Source organism: Phoenix dactylifera, chromosome 7 (genome assembly GCF_051530095.1).
Source record: "Phoenix dactylifera cultivar Ajwa chromosome 7, Ajwa_hap1_PhDact_Kaust_v1.1, whole genome shotgun sequence".
In the NCBI taxonomy this organism is placed as follows: Eukaryota; Viridiplantae; Streptophyta; class Magnoliopsida; order Arecales; family Arecaceae; genus Phoenix; species Phoenix dactylifera.
The window spans coordinates 5058067-5078917 of NC_143196.1; the positions used below are offsets into that span (position 1 = coordinate 5058067).

Below are 20851 nucleotides of genomic sequence, written 5' to 3' on the forward strand. Positions count from 1 at the left end.
TTGTGCTTGGATAGAAGGCTAAAGTCGTACTCCATCATCAAGTTAAAATATATGATCATCAAGTTGAGTATTACTAAAAATATACAAATCTTAAATCGAGTACCAAGGACGCAGATCGAAACACTATATACGCATGTCAAAATAACAAAGATACAAGCTGAACCACTAAGGGTGCAAGGTGAAGCATCAAGGTGTAAACTGAGTACATGTAGTACAAACCAAGAGGGATGAGAGCTATTAGCTTAGGAGATTTTTAATGGAGTAGAAAGTAATTAAGTAGGATGGTTAGCTAGTAATTACCACTATCTAGTATATAAAAGAAGTGGTAGCATTATCCATAATATAAGAGTAGTGGAAGGAGCATAGCTATTATGCAAGTCAACAATAAGAACAAGCATCAAAGTTAAAGTAGCGGCACCTATTCTAATAGTTAATGAAAAACACTTATCAGAATTAAGTTGTAAGTTTGAGAACAGCCCTTCGCTAATGAAATGATCAACATTATTATTTTATCTTTTAATTATCTTTTTTTATCTTTATTTATCTCTGAGTTCATAGTTCATAGTGTAGCATCATAGTTACCGTTTCTTTTTCCAAGTAGATAATATCTAATAGAAAAAGTTTTTCAAGACCAAGGCAACAAAACCCACTACCATTCATCTTTTTTGATCCAGCCGTGCCATCAATTGCTCTCCTTTCCATTCCATCCCTCAAGGAAAAAAGGAGAGCAACACCATGATAGCTTTAATTAAAATTCACCTCAAAATATTTCAATCATGCTAAACTTTATAATAAGAGTCTTACACAAATTCACCATAATCTGTTGGTCGTAGTAAATTTTAAAAATTTATCTAAACAAAGAATGTACTGTAGCAAATAAATTTCAAATAATTTAAAAGATATATATATATATATATATATATATATATATATATATATATATATATATATATATATATATATATATATATATATGAATGGTAGTGGGTTTTGTTGCCTTGGTCTTGAAAAACTTTTTCTATTAGATATTATCTACTTGGAAAAAGAAACGGTAACTATGATGCTACACTATGAACTATGAACTCAGAGATAAATAAAGATAAAGAACTATGAACTCAGATATATATATATATATATATATATATATATATATATATATATATATATCATTAGCAGCCACATCCATTTGCACAAGCATTATAACTAGATTTTTCTTATGCATTATTTTTTTGTCATGAATGTTTTCCAATTTCACACCTTGTTTGTACTTGTTTTTAGTCTAATTTATCAAAATTTTTGCCAATAGAACTTGACTTAAATAGCCGGCATCCCTCTCCTTGGTAGAGAGGTAGCATTCCAAGCATATTTCTCAAAAAGTTCCTGCATCTTCATTGATCATCGAAGATTGGAAGAAAGGTAAGAAGCAATGTACAATATAGAAGTAGAAAAGTTTAGGGTGATACAATTCAATTTACATTTGAAAAGATTACAAAAGATGGGCAAAGCAACTATGGAAATATATTTCAAACTAATGAAAAACTAGAATCCTATAATTCCATTTTCTTTTTTAACAACTAAATTTTTCAACAGTTTTATAAGTTTTCAATTTGAGAAAAGTTGGATCACAATTTGTTTAAACAATTATGTTCGCTTTGGGGAACTATAAAAGGCAAAACTACCACTAAGGCGCACCTAATCATGTCTATCATCTAAAGGCTACTATAAAACAATATTGGTGATAACTGCACAGTTCAAAAATAAATTCTTAATTCCTAACTAGTCACTTGGATCTATAGAGCCCTCTGCATGCAAAGAAAGGAGGGATGTGAGAGAAGGAAAAATATGAAGAATAAGATCAATAAGAGGGAAAGGTGGAAGGAATTGCCCTACAACAATATGCCACATAGGTTGGTGATGGATAATCACAAATTGAAGGTGGAATAATACAATTAATGCCATGAATTTTTTCACAAATTTTTTTGGTCGATAGAATAGAAATTACCAAATACTTTCTTTTGTCTAGTCTTTGTAATGGATACTAGTTGTATATACTGGATTGATCTTGTATATTTATATAAGATCAAAAAATTTAAATAATATCTTCTGATCAGTTTTTTCGGATAAGATCTCAAATTGTTACAATTACCTATCAACAGTATGCCACTTTGGTTTGTGATGGATAATTGATGAAATAGGAATTGCCAAGTACCTGGCAGCTGTATGGCCCCATCACCTTTTACAGCGCCAAAATCCTGTGACCAGCAGTCAAGATTTTGGGAAAGCCAAATAAATTTAATGGCTATTCTTTTTCTTTCATGAATCAAGCCAATTAAGCTGGGGAAGGGATCGCATGTTACTGTCAAGGGCCAGTATGATAGGTAGTGACCCTTGAGCTAAGCTCCATCCCAGGATTGGACCCATTAGAGAGGACTGTTCTGATGGATGACTGTTTTCTGGACCTCAACTCATTAAAGTAGCGTCCTAAGTAGTTTACCAATAAAATATACCATTTTAATTATGGAAGAATTGTAGTATTATATAATAAATACAGTTAAACTATTATATTTTTCTAGAGTCTTTCCTAAGTTATTTTTACTTGTGAAAACTTAAGTTAAATTATTATCACCTCCTTCCTAGCTTACTTCTTTGTCACCTCAAGGTAAGTTGGCTGGTGTAGATCCTTTGGTTTAATTTGGGCTCTAAGCCTAATTTCTACTCTTAAAAGAGCGTTTGGTATGGTGTGATATTTAGTCACTATAATATAGTATGGCAAATGCAGTGAACTTAGATAACCGGACATCAGATTACTTTGGTATAAGAATCATCAGTGATCTAAGATCACCTCGATGATTATATTTAGATCACTAAACGCTAGCAAAGATTATTCTACTAAAGCTTAACCTGAATTGACTAATATTTTTTTAAAATAAAAATTGAATAGATAAGTTTAATTATTTATTTTACTATTAAAAGCAAACTTATGAGATTTGTCCATATTGGGCTTCAATTTTTAATGCATCATTTTTCTACTGCCTCTTAGTATCTCAAATGTATTGTCTGTAATGACTCCACAATAATAGTTATAATTATTAATACTTGTTAAATATTTGCATGTCTCATTTAAAGTTAGTTTAAGAATATTTTTGTTATTTAATCTATCCAAATTTGAACCGAGCTAAAATTTAGTGCCAATTTGATGTAGGTATGGTCCACTCCACCCTACCAAGCATTTAATTTAAAATTAGTTTTAAAATACTTTTGATATTAATTAAATCTGGTTAAAATCTATAATCTGATGACAATTTGGTAAAGACAAGGGTCCATCCCACTCTACCAAAAGAAGTCTGCCTTTAAATAGCTTGAAGTCCCCCACCTTGTGATGCCCCCCAAAGCCAGCGACCCCAACTCATCAGAAATTAAAAAAACCCTCTCACCTCTTACTCTCAGCAGGTGGCAATATCCTTTATCCTTAATTAAAGGTCTATTTTCCTATCAATTCTTTTAAGTTCTTCTTAAATTCTATTAAATGCTCCCTAAAATTAAAGGGAAAGCAACCCCCTCTCTTTCCTTCTCTCTCTACCATGTAGCCGTTACCCCCAACCCCCTCTCTTTCCTTCTGTCTCTTTATTTCTTGCTTTAGAAATTAACTACTCTCCTTGTTCAATTTTATTCTTTTGATAGAATTAATTTTTATAGAGCAATATATATATAAAAAATAACTAGAGACCACAAGGAAAATAACAAAAAAAGTTCTATTTGTTTGCCTAAAAGCAAAAGAATAAGCTAAAAAAAAAAAAATCCGAAACCCATCGCGCGCGCTCTCTCTCTCTCTCTCTCTCTCTCTCGCCCTCCGCGCACGACGCTCCCTTCGTAGCAAAACAGCAAGCCTTTCCATAGCTTAACCGCAACACCACACTAAATAATAACGAACAAAACCATAGAGATAGAGAGAGAAAACAAAACCTTCAAACCCTTCTCTCTCTCGCCCCTTCTTCTCCGCTTCACTCTTCCCTTCTCTGTTCTCCTTCAGGGGCCAGGAGAGGAGCTTAGAAGCTGGAGTCTGGTGCTCCGCCGGGGAATGTGACTCGTCCTCTCCACCAAACGGCTAGCTGGTGCTGGAATTCGAGAAGATAGAAGGAGATCGAGATAGGGCCGAGGCGGAGAACCAGATCTCTCCCTGGGGATCATGGTGGCCGCCATCCCCGCCGCTTCTCCGACCACCACCGCCTCGGCTGCCTCCACTTCCCCTGGCCCCAAAAACCCCTCCCTCCCCGACGATCTCCATAGCCCCTCCCGTCGCCCTCTCATCCCCTCCGAGAAGGACAATGCCGCCGCCGTTGCTGCTGCTGTCTCCCGCCGCCCCCGTACCAAAGAGATCTCCTCTCGGTACCTCTCTCCCTACTCCTCCTCGTCTTCGACTACCTCTACTTCATACTCTTCTTCCAATTCCTACTCTTCTTCGAACTCTTCTTCGAGTTCCCGGCGCTTCCCCTCGCCTCTGATATCCTCCCGGCCCTCCACGCCACCGGCATTGGCCCCTAAGAGATCCCAGTCCGTCGATCGGAGCCGTCCCTCCACCCCTCGCCCTGATCCCCGGCCCGCCCCCGCCGAGCCCTCCGCCGCCGCCCGAGCCCTCTGCACCACCACGCGAAGCCTCTCCGTCTCGTTCCAGGGGGAGTCCTTCTTCTACCAGACCAGCCGCGCCAAAGCCACCTCCCCCAGCCCCGCCCGCAAGCCCGCCCCCGCGCACCGGAGGACCAACTCAGCTGCCGCTACCCCTGCCAGAGCCAGCGATCAGTCGGAGAACTCCCGGCCCTTTGAGAACCACCATCGCTGGCCCGCTGCCAGACCTCGGCAGTCGAACCCCTTGATGAGGAGCTTGGACTGCAATTTGGAGAAGAAAGGTTCCATCTTGGCCACGGTCCATTTGCTGCAGCAGTCAATGGTGTTCGACGACGGCACGCGCCGTGCATCCTTTGATGGGGGCGACCTTTCGGCATCATCGGATACTGACAGTGTGTCCTCCGGCAGCAATTCAGGGGCGCAGGAGCTTAGTGTGCCCTCAAGGGCACGGGTCACTCCTCGTGGAATTAGTGTGCCTGCAAGGTTCTGGCAGGAGACCAACAGCCGACTACGCCGGCTTCCAGAGCCGGGCACGCCATTGTTGTCGTCAGGCTCCAGGACTGCAGCCCCACCGAAGCTTGGTTTGACAAAGAAATCATTGGTAGATAGCCCTTCGTCATCTCCTCGGTCGGTTTCTTCTCCACTCCGTGGACCCATGAGGCCATCTTCTCCGAGTAAGATTACAGCTTCTCCCTCAAGGGGAATGGCCAGTCCTTTGCGAATGAGGAACAATGGATCAGTGAGTTCCTCTCCAATTGGTCAGCCGGGTAATGCGCCTTCAATTATAAGCTTTGCAGCAGAAGTGAGGAGGGCAAAGAAAGGGGAGAACCGGATTGAGGAAGCACACTTGTTGAGGCTGTTTCATAATCGACACTTGCAATGGCGTTGGGTGAATGCAAGGGCCAATGCTGCGCTATTGGTGCAGAGACTGACCGCAGAGGTAGTGCCAGTGCTACAATCTTAGAGTTTGCTTTCTCAACATATTGATATTTGAAATTGTTATCTGTATTTGTTATGATTTCTTGGTCCGCGTGCTTTCTACTTAGCAATTAGCAATATGCTAGCTTGGATGTTGCTTGCCCTATCAATTTTGTTGGTACCTTGCTTTGGTTTAAGATCGACTCATCTTAATCGTTCAGAAGTATTTCTCTTTCTCCTATATGTTACTCCAGTCCATCGTTCTTACTTAAACTAAAAGCACCTGTCAGTGTTGCTGTTTTACATTTGTCATCTCATATATTGCATGGTACAAGGATTAGTTTATAATCATTTTTCACTTGTAATATGTTTTACAAGGTTCGCTGTTTCGGTACCGGACCCATACCGGTGCCACACTAGCACAATATCGGTACGACATATAATTTTCTTAGCATATCGAATATCAATACACCACCTATACCGGACACCGGTACTGAACCGGTATGGTACGGTATGTCCTATACCGTCCGGTTCGGACTAGTATGGTATACCATATTTTCTCATGTTAATGCAGTATTCATTTTCTTGCTGAAATTCTGGGACAGTGTAAGCATACGAGAAAGATTATAGAATTGCACATGTTTTTAGCCTATTTCGGTTTAGGGATTTAGCTTCCTCATTTGGCAGATATTGCCAGTAAGGGGAGTGTCCATCATATTCATCACCACATGTATTGGTTTGTGATGACTGCTATGGTCAGGGACAGACACAATAGGGGCATTATGCAGTTCTTTTAGTTCTCATGCGCACATTCTGTAGTTATTATATTAATTGAGTATCATGCATCCTTGTAGTATATGTAATGTTGAAATTAGTATTAGGAACTATGCTGTCAAAAAAAATATGGGTTACTCAAATCATATAATCTGATTAAACTGAAATTGTTCATGTGTTGTTTTGATTTTCTGTGTTACTGGTCATCTAAAATAAATGCAGTTGACTTTAGACATAAACCCCTTTATGAAGTTATGATTTTGCTTTCCTTAGTAATGTTGTTTTCAAACTAAAACTAGCAAATCAAGATGTATATGGCTTCCAGTAGTTACTTCTTCCTTTCTCAAGATGTGGGCATTTCATTATTATCAGTTTAAGAAGTTTGATGCACATTTGCGACTTATCGAATTTCAGAGCATATTTTGTTGTAATTTGACATTTTTCACTTCAAATTGGACCATATTGTCATTTATGTGACATCTAACAATGTTCCTTCAGTTTTGATATGATAGTATGGCCAAAAAGAGTAGCAGGAAAGCAGAGGATAAAGGAAAGTGGAGTCAGAAGACATATAAGCATATGATGCAGAGTTAGAAAGGATAATAAATAGCACGAGCAAGGTGACAAAGTGATGAATGAAAGTGTGTGCCTCCGGATATAATGTGGTAGGAGATGGTTGAAGATGTACTGAGACTGTAGCAAGAGGTGTGCTTGGAATGTCTGGTGCTAAAGTATGGAAAAGGAGAATTTGTGGTTATACGACAATATTATGTCTTGAAAAATGTAAGAACGCTAGAAACTTAATTTGCAAAAATCAAAAAGAAAGGCCAAAAAGTCAGAGTATCAAGGGAAAGGTTTAGTTTTTGATGATTTCAACTTAAAAATGAAGCTGAAAAGAGGGTGAGAAAAATATTTGTGTTACCATAAAATGGGAGGAAGGCAGTATTTGAAACAGATCATGCAAAAAGAGTGAGAAATGATAGAGTAGTTGTTTGAGGCCACGAGTTTGTCAAAAATGGAGATGATGCTTTCAATTGTTAAAGGTTGATGGTAGGAGCATAGGATTAGCTGAAAGAAGATATGTAGGGTGAGAAAAGGTAAGATACATCACCAAATAGCACCAATTAGATTTATGTGAGGTGACTTTAGTCAGGATGAAAAGTGGCAGAAGAGATGCCAATAAAAATATATATTAGTAGAAGTGTAGAAAAAATGTGGTTAGTTTGGTCTGCAGTTTGGTCTGCATTATACAATCAAGCTATGAAGAAGACTGGTATAATGGTAGGCAATGAGCATTTAAAACCATTTTGGTTTGTTTTCTTAATTAGGCAGGTGATCAGAAAATTCAGATAGAATAGTGATATAACTTGCATATGGTTTTTGCTTATTTGGAAGAAAACTTTTATTAGTATGATGAGTGCTTGGTTGTTGAGAGATGAGAAAGAAAGACACATTGACAATTTGCATATTTGGCAAATCTGAAGACACAGTTGAGCACTGACATTATGCATATTCAGATTTATATATACAGATATTGTTCAAACACCACCTTTCTGTTAAAGACATGAGAGACCGAAAATCAGTTCTGGGCTTGTCAAGTACAATAATTTTAGGTTTTGGGTGGTATCGTGTGTCTTAGAAATAATTAGCTTTTTCAAAAAACTACAAACAAAATATTTTTGTTAGATCACTAGATGTGTTGGCAATTGGGCAGCAGTGTTCTTGAGAAATTGGATGCATTTGTTTTAGTTGCAGAGATCTCGTCGCTACATTATCTAGGTTTTCTTTTTAATATTTATAAAATGATGAGAGACTGTGGAGTAAGATATTATGTTGCCTCATGTGATATCCTCACATGATGTTATTTCATCATTTTCCTTTTTCAAGTCCAAATGAGCGAGTACAAGAGGCCTGTTCAACCCACCACTGCCTTAGCCACAATTGGCCAAGCAGCACATAGTGGTGACACTCAATTTTGACGCATGATCTAAAATCTACATGGTTCTGGAAAATTTCAAGCAACATAAAAGCGATACAGTTAAAATGCGTGACTTAATTTAACAGATGAATGAATTTATCCTACTCAGACATCCCTTATTACCTTTATTCATTATCACTTGATTCACCCCAAGGTTAACACCTCATTTTTGTGATTTCCTACCTTGGTTTTTGACTCTTTGGTTAGTTTCCCCTCAAAACCTAGTGGATTGTCATCTTCAAGATGTATATGCCTTTGTCATCTCGAGTACAAACTCTTCTTCAGAAAGGCCAAACTAATGGATCCGTCTCATTGATGTCGTATGCTATAGTGCCCTCTTCATATGCTCCTTAGCTTCTTCATGCAATGCCCATCAATGTGAGCCTTTGGTTGAACCCTTCTATCATCTTGTGTTGACCTTATGTTTAATTCATTCATCCTCACATATTTTTGCACATTTTTCAAACTTCCATCATCAATGTGCTGTAGCTGAAAATTCCAGGTTGACTATATTATCCCTCAATTCTAAGATCATCAAGGTAGTTGGTACAATTTCAGGCACTTTTCTCGACCATAAGAATAAACAACTGAATTTAATTTGGAGGGGATTTGCTCTTTGTGTGACAAGATATGAACAAACATTCGAACAAAAAGTATATTATCCAATTTTTCATTTGATAGAAATCTGCTATCTGCCGTTTTGGCTGCAATATTTCTGATTGTCCATCATTAGAAGCACTAGCATCTAATACTTCTTGACGATAGTTTGTTCGAGCCTTTGCCACATGACCCTTGCTATAATGAGTATGTGGCTGAATACTGTTAAGAATTTTCTCTTCAAGGTTATCTAGAAGTGGTCCTCATTTAATTTGTTCAAACATGGAACTTGGTCACCACTATCAGTGAGCAAAAGGGACTGATCACCATATCATATGTCTTGTTCTTCATGTCTTTCTCCAGATCATTGGTGAAAGCTGCCACACAGACTACCACATCAGCCATGTTGGTTCCTCCCGACCTGAAGAGACTGTAAACCATGGCTCATACTATAATTTCTCTTGAACAACAGAATGTGTCAGATTCATCATTAGTCACCACTATTGTCTCCACAATGTTCTCAGCAATGGCAGCCTCCAAGCAGACTGCGCAGGAAGTTGAACCCCCTCCATCTCTCTTGTTTGGATTTAATGGAGACAATCCAGAACTTTGTGGCCTACCCTCCCACATCTATATTGTACCTTAATACCTTCATAAACATAATGTTCAAAACTTCCGGACCATCCTCAATCTTGACTCCAAGCTGTAGCAGTTTGGTAAGATCAACCTCCAGGGAAACTCAAGCAAGCCTATGGCTTGCAGCTATCATGGTTGGAAGGCCCACAGCAGCAGGTCTGTTTCTGAAATAATAGTTCTCTTGTAACACTCTGAATGAAGCCTTGGAAAACAACCCAAACTGGAGCAACCTGGAAGCTCAATGCTAACGGTATATAATTATTTCTTCACTGTATTGAGGAAAGCATTTTTCCTGTTTACAGACCATTGGCTCTTGTAAGGACTTGCATCATATCATCAGCATTTTGAAATTTAAAAGCATCAACCCCATTGACCATATCAAGAACTATGAAAGCTGCTGCTCTATTCCAAATTTTGTCTGGTGTCTCAAGATTTCAATCTAAACCTTATTGCCAAGGAACTGCCTGAGCAGAGAATGCTTTGATTCTCTCTGACTTTCTTTTACGAAGCCTGCTCAATAATGAGTTATTGTTACCTAAACACTCACATCCAGCTCCTAGAATCTAAATCAGTTACGGTTCTGAATATATTCAGACACTTGGCTACATATTAAATTTTAATATTTGCTGCTTTTAAAAATTGGTGAAGAGTTGGAGTCTTTTAATGACTAGTCCACCCCAACTATAATAGTGTTAAAAATGAGCTTTTCTCTTTTAGAGACTGGTCAAGAATGTAGGTATTAAAATAGCTTTGCAAAATGTCATTTTCCTAATATATTTAAGTTACTAGATGAGAAACAAGCATATTGGAAGACCTTATCAGACAATATCTTTTATAAGATTTTATAAATATATATACATATTTAGTTAAGATGTTTTCGATGTATCTCTTATTTCCTTTTCCTTCCTCTTGCTGTGTCAGATACTTGGACATATGTCCGAGTCTGATTCTGATGTTTGGGTCCATGCTAGGCCTTATTTAGGAAAACTCTTCTTCTATAAAAATGATAGATGAATAAACCCTCTTGCCGTCACCCTAAACCTCCTTTCTCGATGCTTATGTTTTCTGACAGGGAAATTCTTGCTTTATGTTGCCGCCTGACCACCCCTCATGTCTTCACTCCTAGATTTCACTCTAGCTGCATTACTTACAATGGCTCATCTTCTTTCAGTATGTCATCTTCTACTACATGAATCATTTGGAAGAAAGTTTGCCTTATTGTAGTGTAGATTTTCCTCTTATACATGAGATGATGGAATCCTTTCAGAAATACGCCAAAATGGTAGAAGGTGCTTAGTCAGAATTTCCTAAGACATGTCGAGGAACATCATTTTTTCCATCTCCTTATTATTGATAGTGGTGTGTTGTGGCTTCAAAAACCTTAGGCTGTATGAGACGGCCTGTAATTTGTTTCTGTGACATTCTTCTTTGAAATCTTAATCTGGTCGGGCCTAAGGATGAAGTGGTTGCAACAAATATCATATCCCTATGTTCTTGCTGGACGTTGGCTAGAAACGAGGGTGAGGATCTTCCGATTAGATATTCAGCATGCAAGAATGTTTACAGATTTAGTTAAATTGATGTGCAGTCATAAAAATGCTGTTTGCTAGCCTATCAGATTTTAGAAGCTAGCATTTATAGGGGCACAAACAAGCCGGGCTGAGCTGAGTATCAGGCTGCTCTGGCTCGGCTTAGCTTCTTAACAAGCTGCTTGAGCCTGGCTCCAACTCAAGTCGAGCTCAATAAAACCTGCTTGAGCTTGGCTAGGCTAAGCTTTTAAAAGTCGAGCTTTACTCAAGCTAAGCTGAGCTTTCCCACTATATAAGAATTGGACAGCCGTTCAGGCATGGCTTGTTTATGAGCCAAGCTCTGAAATCTGTTTGAGCTCCACTTGTTTCCTAATTGAGTCGAGCTCAAACAAGCTCTTAAATCAAGCCCTTGCTGCTACTGAGCAGCTAGGTTCATTTGTGCCCCTGGCTATTTATTGTTTTACACAAGGTTCTTTTGATCTATAACATATTCTTTTTGATTGATTTGAATTTGTTTTAGTATAGGTGTTTTTACCAGTATGGGTGGTATCAGCTATTTTGCAACTCTTTTCTTCTCAACCATGTCCTTTTCCTAATAGGTTTCTGGTTGTATCCTCCCCACCCATGCTCATGTATATGAGAGTAATACCAGGTTTACAAACTGCTTATGAAGCAAATAATGGGCTTCTAGTTGCAATAGGTCTTCACCGATTATCAGCTTCAAACCTTTATCTTTTTGCACATGTTATAGGAACTTGCAGTTCAAATTGAAGAGGAGAACCCTTAGTTCATAATATCTGCAGATGATATAGTTTTGGCTGGGTGAACATCAAATGTAATTACAGGAAAAAAAGGTTTAGAGAATAATGATCTAAAACTACTTGGATCAATACATAGTTTGAGGAGAGCGACTCTAATTTAAATAGCAAGTGATTCATATTCGAACCATGGGATGAAGACTTAAGTAGATTTGGGATCGATAGTGAATTATGATCTATACATCACAATACATGTATGAACCAAAATTCAATGGGTTTAAATGCCTCTAAATTGATGAACTTACTCAAAATATAGAATAGTTCCATTACATTTGTATCCACTTGATGTATAAGTAGGTGACCTTCAAAACGTATGATCTTGATAAACAGTGTGTGGATCCTCAACTTGGATGATTTCCTCCAGTTAATTATGTAATAATTGAATTGGGCCACTGGAATCCCATCTCAGCTCTGTCTCTGTGTGCTGTGCATGCATATGGTATGTACCGCTTGTGCATGCACATGGATGTCCATAACCTATGGGAGGATCTCATCTTATAATGGTGTACCATAGTTTCTCTGGTCCTTATCATTGAAGCACTGTATTCAATTTTCTGTTCCACAAAATCATGCTCATCAAAATGTCAAGCCATTGTTGCACAGGCTTTTTTTGCAATATGGTGTGACTTTATATGCAATTCGTGGAATTAGAGTTTGTGCACATATTCAAGGTTGTCCAACAGCAGAGATCATATATTTGTTGTGTTGTTTATGTGTGTGTGCAAGTATCTCAATGTGCTTATTATTCTTACTTTTACTATTTGTGTCTTAGGCTTATTTCATAAGTGCAGATGTGACTCCAATAATGTTTATGCGTGCATTCCATGTCGTTTATGCTCTAATTTTTACTGCTTTGGACAGTTACCAAAACATCTTAGTTTCTGTTTTAGCCATTTTTACCTTCGATGTTATGGTTTAACTTGCATGTAAAATCTTTAATATCAATAAGCTAATGCCTTCCTCTGATCTTTATCAAAGAAGTATAGATGATGCTTTATCAGCTAATTCTTCATTTGCTTTGTATCAGAAAAATTTGTATAATGCATGGATAACTACATCAGAGTTGCGTGATTCTGTCACTTTTAAAAGGACCAAGCTACAGCTTATGAAACAAAATCTAAAACTAACTTCCATTCTTAAGGGACAAGTAAGTCTTTTATTTCTCTCTCTCTCTCTCTCTCTCTCTCTCTGTGTGTGTGTGTGTGTGTGTGTGTGTGTGTGTATGTGTGTGTGTTTGCTGTTGCTGCAAGGTTTTCTCCAAGTCTAATTTCGGTTCTGGATTATTACCGTGCTTCATGTCTACAAAATACTCAATTTCTATAATTCTCATTTGCTGCACCCTTCATTATTGGATGTTAACATATAATGGTCATCGAGTATTTGCATTAAATCTTAGACAACTTGCCTTCTTCTTTCCAGAATGGAGCCAGGAATGTGCATTTGGGGGGACTGAAAGAAACCTAGCTTTTACAAATCTATTCTCTTGAAGATGCCATTTTATGATTTCAAACATTCTTTCCATTTTATGATGCCGGGCATAATTTTTATTCTAGGGATCTAACATAGTGATTATTTCATCTAGATTGATTCAATGAAACATTAGGTTGAATAATCAATTATTGGGTTTTTAGTATCCTACTCCAATGCATTTGTGATTTCTGATCTGTGTTATTATTTATATCTATATAATTAGTGTGACGTAATAGATGATAACAAAGATGATTGACATATGTGATGATTCATCACAAGAAAAGGTCACAAAAATATGTTGAATTTGGGCCAAAAATGTTTACAGCTAAAGACTATTTTTGCTAGGCTACAAAAGCATTTCCAAGTTGTTTTATGACAATAACTTAAAATGAAGACTTGAAACTAGTTATATCTGTTAGAACTCTTGGTGTTCAAACTTCAAGATCCAGGGACTTATATAGTACATTGGCATCCTATAATAAAAGCATCTTTTTGTTAAATAAAACCCCTTCTAACCACCTGACTTTTTTACTAATTTTAATTGAATCAGTTCTATTCTTAAGTCGGCACACCCCCACTTCTCTTTTACTGGAAGGGGCTGCTAACATATTTCTGGACCTTTCTTTTCTTATTATCTAGATAAAATGTGCAAATTAACAAGCCCTATGGATGAGAGCACATTAATCCATTTTCTGAAGTTTCACATTGCTGTTGAGCATGCCCAAGATATACAGCTATTCTGTTGTTATTTTCCCTGTAACTTCGGAGGTATTAGTTACCCTGTTTTTTCACCAAATTGTTTGCCCTTTAAGATTAGTCCACATAAATGTGGCATTGATTTGCTGAAAACATGATATTATGTTAGTATAATGGAGATTATTTTGCCGATCAGCTGCAAATGTCTAGGCAGCTTATTTCCCTGAGTAATTTTCTGTAATGGGAAATATCCAGTCAAAGTGTATTCCAAAAACCGCCATGCATGCTTCACAAAATTTGAGACAATACATTTCCTACAAAATGAATTTACTTATCTTAAAGAATTTTCGAGAAAATATTTCAGGATGATAGTTTTGCACTTTTGCTCATGATGATTTGAACTGTTTTGTTTGGTGTAGATTTAAACATTCGAATATTTGATCAATGCAGATGACTTATTTGGAGGAGTGGTCTCTTTTGGATAGAGATCATTCTAGTGCTTTATCAGGAGCTATCGAAGCATTAAAGGCTAGCACGCTCCGTCTTCCGGTCGTTGGAGGAGCAAAGGTTTGTACCTCTAGATATCCAATTTAATAAATTTATGTAGTAATTTCAGGCAAACTTTGCAAAGTAATGTAGTTGCTTTCTTTTTTATTAACAGGCGGACATCCAAGAAGTGAAAGATGCTGTTGGTTCAGCAGTTGACGTGTTGCAGTCAATGGGATCCTCCATATGTTCTCTATTGTCGAAGGTGATTACCTTCACAACATTCATTTTCACATGTAATATCGATTAAAAATGTTTTTTCAGTTTTCTGATTGATGAGCGTTCAGATATTTTCTTGATATAATATGGAACAAGTGCCTCTCTTATAATGTCTTTCTGTAGTCAATAACTTTGTCTGAACAATGTACCATTTAATTGTCATGTCTAAAAACGGTCAATAACTGGTGTCATAGAGAGTTACACAGTTTGTTGGGAGCAAGAAGAAACTGTCATTGGTGTCTTAGTTTGACTTGTAACCTATAAAATTTTTGGTTCGAACATGTTCCTGACTACTAGATAACAAAGATGTCTGCTTAATTTCACATGCACAGAATGCCATCTGAAAGTTCAGTTGTATAAATAAATTTATTGACACTCCACTGGTGAAATTATATGATTGTTATTCATCGTTAAATTTATTTGCTCTAAATGTTGTCGGAATATAAGTTTATGTTCATTGCTTCTAGTGTGTTGCGTATGAGAAACACGTTCGGTACAAAAGTAACAGTGGCATGTTTTGCTCATGTGAGGCAAATGCAAATAATGACCCCCCCCCCCCCCCCCCCCAAAAAAAAAAAAGTTGAATATGATGCTAATATTTAATTACTAGCATATGTTGCTAGCATTTAATTACCATCTACCACAAATTAAATAGTGTTGATCTCTGTTGAATGCAATGTGAAACAATCAAAGGTTTTCATGTACTTCATCACTATTAACCTTAAACTCAATCATCCTATAGCATTATATGCCCAAGAAAACACATTGTATGAGCCAAGGTTCACCGAACTGGGCCGAACTGCCTGGTTCGGCCCATACCGAGCCGACCCAGTGGAGGACTGGGTCGGTTCACCTATTTTTTCTTGGAACTAGCTCCAAATTAGCTGGAACCGGTCCCGAACCGATAGGAACCGGCCGAAATAGGCCGAAACTAGTCGTGAACTGGCTGGTTCCGTGCGGAACTAGTGGTTCGCACCGAGTCGGACCAGTTTCGAACCGGCTTCCCTTTCTTACTTTTGTTTTAAAGGTTGGTTGGGAAGGCCCGAGATGTTTCTTAGGCCTTCCCAACCTGTCCGAATACCCTCCCTTCCTCAGGGCGAAAAATATATTGATTTAGTACGATTGAAGGAGAATCCAACCCTAAATAAGATATGCTTTCTTTTTTCTATCTCATTTTTTCTCCTTTTTTATGCCAAAAAATACCTTAAAATTTGCAAAATAAGAAAAGATCATGTCAAAATTTTTGATTTTGGATTGATTTTATGATATGTTGTAGATCTATTGATGATTTACACGATGACATTTTTTTAAAATTTTTCAAATTATATATAAATTTTAAAATATTTATATTTATTTTTTTATTTAAAAATGATTAAATGTATATAATTTATAGCAAAAATTATAAAAAATTTGTAGACGTAATACATATTTTAGAAGTATTTTCTGAAGTAAAAACATATTTTTCTAAATTTATGGTATTTGAACATAATTTTTAATTTAAAAATTATTAAAAATAAATAAATAAATAAATAAAATATAAAAAAATAGTATTATGCATTAGATAAATCAGATGTATTTTTTGAAGTAAAAAGTATTATCTTAATAGTAAAGAAATTTTGCTATTTTTAAATAATTGATAAACTAACATACTTAATAAATCTGCTGGAATAGAACCATTAAGAAAAAAATGAGCTAGAGCATAACATTAGTTGAGATCATGGATAAATACTCTCGGATTGGTACCATTGGAAGTGTAACACAGAATTCAAAGAAGAAGGGGTAACCAGGTTGAAGCAATACTTAGCTGGTGGTTATCTCGACATATCTGTGCTAGAATTGCCCACAAGAGGTTTGACAGCTGATGAAGAAGCACTTTGATGATTTCAAAGCAGCAAAAGAGGGTTTCCAAGAAGGCAGAGTGGACCGCCGAGCGACAAAGCTACCTTCTAATCACTCTAGGGAGTCAGAGAAAGGCGTCCGCTCGAGATGACAAGAAGACAAATTCAGACTGTCATTCAGACGAGCTTGGATGATCAGTGACAGCAGGATGAGGTGGCTAGGCATAAGGCTCAATTTGGGCCCTCATACTACAAGTTGAGCTCCGGCTCTGCGAGTAGCAGGGCAGATTCAGAGATCAGAAGGACCTTCTCAGTTAGAAAGGCCGTCGGCAGAGGCGGTGGCCATATTGTATCTATGCTGGAAGTTTTTAGTAAAAAAAAAAGTCTTCCAAGAAGATTCCACCAGGAGCCATTATCCATAATTTTGATGCACATGCCTTCTCCAATAAGAATTCGAAGCAGCAGAGGGTTCACCCAATGCTAAAGAAGGATATATGACGAGCTATTGGATCCTGGTTCCACTTCAGCCACATCCCAACAAATGTGGCAGACAATACACGTTTTGAATCGTATACTGGATTCTATTACACACAGCCACTGGCAGCCTATGATCCATACAGATACGGATATGGATATAGTGCATTTGAAGCATCGTCTTCCGATGGCTGCTACCTTACGCAGTTCAGAGCCTTTTACAAGTCAGATTTTGCTGCCGGCATATTTGGGTGGGCCTTTCCACAACCGTATTATCAGCCAGAGGATATTTTTCAAAGTTAGAGCTTCAGTGAGAGATCTGAGAGTACTTATAATCCGGAATGCATTTTTTATGGGATAAACATACAAAACCACAATGTCGCTTGGTTAGAGGGGTGGGCTGATGTGCCTCCTGATTATGCTAATGATTCGGATATCTACGAGAGGCATCGCCACTCGACGAAATTTTAGATATCGTTATGTATGATATACTTTAAATATATGTAATTGATTGCATTATTTTATATTTTTTACTTCACTATTTGATTTTAGGATATTTCATGTTGCTTCTTGTAGCGTGCAATATTTTACTAATCACTTTATGTTTTGTATCACTTTAAAATAACAAGATGCATCTTTTTGGTTATACTAGACTTATGAAAATATCAAAAACATCAAATTATACTTAAAATCTTCAAAACAAAGTTAAAAAAAAAATTGATTATAAATTAATCAAACTTGAAAAACTTAAAAAAAAATTGGAGTGCCAGTTCGAAACCGGCACGCCCAAGTGTACTGTGTGTTGGTCCCATACCGTACCAACTCGCCTACCGACCGGTAAGGGTCCCAGTCCCGATTCGGCAGACTTTGGTTGAACTCTATCGGTTTGGAGAAGCTGTTGATTGTTTGCCTTCAAAATTTAAATGAACTAATTATGATTTTGAAGTGGATGGATATGCAGTTTAGCTTATGTTGGATTGTGATTTAGGCTTTTCTACATTTTTATTTGATTTTATACATTTAGCTGATTATAGATGAGTCTGTAAAAAAGTTAAAATGCTGAGGAAAATGAGTCTAGTAGTGTTCGCATCTAGCACCAAACATCATCCTATATGCTCGTTTAGCCAGAGTGCCATCACCGAATGCTTATAATAGGGCATTGGTGTGAAAATTGGGTAGTGTTTGGCAAGAAGAAATTCTTAGATGTTCGAACTGACACCCACACCTAATGCTTATAATTGGGTATTGGATATCATACTTGGGTAGTGCTCGGCAAGAAATTCTTAGATATTCAAACTGACACCTCACTTGCATCCATACCCAAAACCTGCCTGATTTCATGAATATAGACCTAATCTAATATTTCCACCTAACCTTTGGTGGCAGCCGAATATTATTGTAATATCTCAACTAGCTTATCAAACAAGCAGTGAAGGCTATTCAATGGGAGGCTTATATTTAAAGGAGAAGGGTGAACAGTAGGATCAGAACATCAAGAAACAGTGAAGAAACAAAGAATGAGGGAAATCCAGAAATGGAGAGTGAGAGGCAATGAAACTTCATAAGGCAAGGTAAAAAGATGAAGAGCCATTGTTCTTCAAATCCTAATATAGCATTGCTAGGTCAGAAGGTTGTTCTAAATAACATGAGGGCAAGGAAGGCATAAAGTAAGTGTTAAGACTAAAGCAACTCCTAGTGACAGTCCAAGTAGCACCCAAGAGAAGGAAAAGGCCCGCCATAAGTGAACATGGTGGGTACTAAAGAAAATCGAGATGGGGCTAACAAAGACCAGAAAGGAGAACCAACTGACAAGGTTGGCTGATGCTATAGGCTGGACAAGATGATGACATCTGTGGGATTAGGAGGTCTTTGCAGATTGACAATGAAGCCTTCAAAAAATCATAATAAACTAGTGAAAAAAAGAAGGGTTTTGGAAGTGAAGGTGTCTGAATCATGCCAGAGGGTACCAGGGAACTTTAAATGCTTATGTTGGGAAGCCGAGGTCTGCTTAACAAATTCACATAGTGGTGGTCCTAAAAGATGAGACTTTTATGTGAAAATACAAATATCCAACCAAGGTCAATCATACCAGCCTGCCCTGCCCTGTAGTGACCATAACATACCAATAAGTTACCCAGGTTTGATTCGGTATATCAGCCCAACCAGTCCGTACCAATTTGAACGGAGCTGAATCACCCCATATCGCTTGGTACCAACCCGTACTGCTTGGTTTTGAATAGTTTCATAACCATGAGAAAAAAAGAAAGTGTTGGATGCCTGTGTAGGTACGGGAATGTACCTTACCAAATGTACTACATAAAGTGGCAATAATGAACACAGTTCTTGGTGCCAGTTTTGCGGTCCAACCTCCTCACATGTGATAGAGAATGGCTTAAGTAGCAAAATATCGACTACTTGCATTTTCAAGGCAAATGAGCCATAAAAACAAACAAGACAATTATGGTTTAATTACTAAGAAAAATTTCATATTGATCATGAATAGTAAAATCAACCAATTAATTGCAAGAAATGGCAGAAAGAAGCTCACAAATTCGTTAAATAAGATGAAAATGTTTGAAGAGTCAAGAAATGATTGTTGAAGGTTTTAAAATGGGTTCATGAAATTAAATAAATTTGGTATATGTTTAAAAACCAAATAAGGAGAAAGGCATCAAGATCCTTGTTTGAAAAACCCAATATGGGTTCTCACAAAGTTGGCCTAAGAAAACAATTCAAAAACTAAGATAAATTAAGTTGATCATATATTGTAGAAGCCTAACCAAATTGAAGTTTGAGTTAAAAAAGAGGGAGAAAAGGGGGAACATTTTCATAATAATAATGTGCCTTGCAAGGGGCATTTTATATTTTTATTGGATGGAGAATTGACACAAAAGATGACAGCTAAAAGCAGATATAACCATGAGCTATTGAAACATGCATTGGAAAAGGTCAATTTAGCATCCTAACAATCTTATCAGATTCGATAGTGCATGCAGAATTCCTGTGAGATGAAACTAAAATCCCCCTTTTGGAATTCACTGAATTTCCAATATTGGTTGTTAGAGGTGGATCTAGGTAGGTGATTGTCTGACAAATTTATCTAGTCAGCATATGATGAAATTAAAATCCCCCTTTTGGAAGTCATGGAACTTCCAATATTGGTTGTTAGAAATGGATCTCGCTAGGTCATTGTCTGACAAATTTCTCTAGTGAGCATATGATGCTATGGCTTGCATCTCAACTAGTCAAGCTAGTTAAGACTTTCTACTGGCAGATGGTTCTTCCACAATGCAACTACTAGCATTCACTTTGGTTCCAGATTATCTGTTAAGTAGATTCATTTTTATTAGGAATCAACTCGATGCATTTCACACTTGGCGTGCACGTGCATACAGTCTATGCAAACTCATACGAAGAATAAATGGATACATCAGAGGATGACAGTTAAAGTGTGTACATTGTGGTACATTGCAAGTTATAATAGATTACTACCAAAATTCTAGCATATGTAGATTTTTTATTATATTTTCTCATAAAATCTCAAAGAAAGGGGAACTTTTAATTCATTTCAATAATTTTTTGCTAGCATATGTAACTTCTGCCAGCTTTTGACATAATTGAGATTTTCAAAATAAAAAAAAAGAATCCCAAAGTTTGCTTATTATTTATTTAGCACATATTCTGAGGGATTAGCCACCCAATTGGTTGGCCCATAGTTGAGTAGGATTAAATGCA

The 20851-nt window shown here is 37.3% G+C and overlaps 1 protein-coding gene across 4 annotated transcripts in view; it reads left to right on the forward strand.

The window, feature by feature from the left end:
* LOC103705334 (QWRF motif-containing protein 2-like) overlaps positions 1-20851 on the forward strand; it is a 30130-nt gene that overhangs the window by 5205 nt on the left and 4074 nt on the right. For 2 of the 4 annotated variants that reach the window (XM_088701064.2, XM_039127467.3), the window contains exons 2-5: positions 4031-5563; positions 12901-13020; positions 14490-14606; positions 14701-14790. In XM_088701064.2, the coding sequence (XP_088557190.1) occupies positions 4187-5563; positions 12901-13020; positions 14490-14606; positions 14701-14790 (1704 nt within the window). In that variant the 5' untranslated portion in view covers positions 4031-4186. Of the gene's footprint in view, positions 1-1306; positions 5564-12900; positions 13021-14489; positions 14607-14700; positions 14791-20851 lie in introns of all 4 variants that reach the window. The other 2 variants (XM_088701065.2, XM_088701066.2) reach the window with 1 other exon arrangement.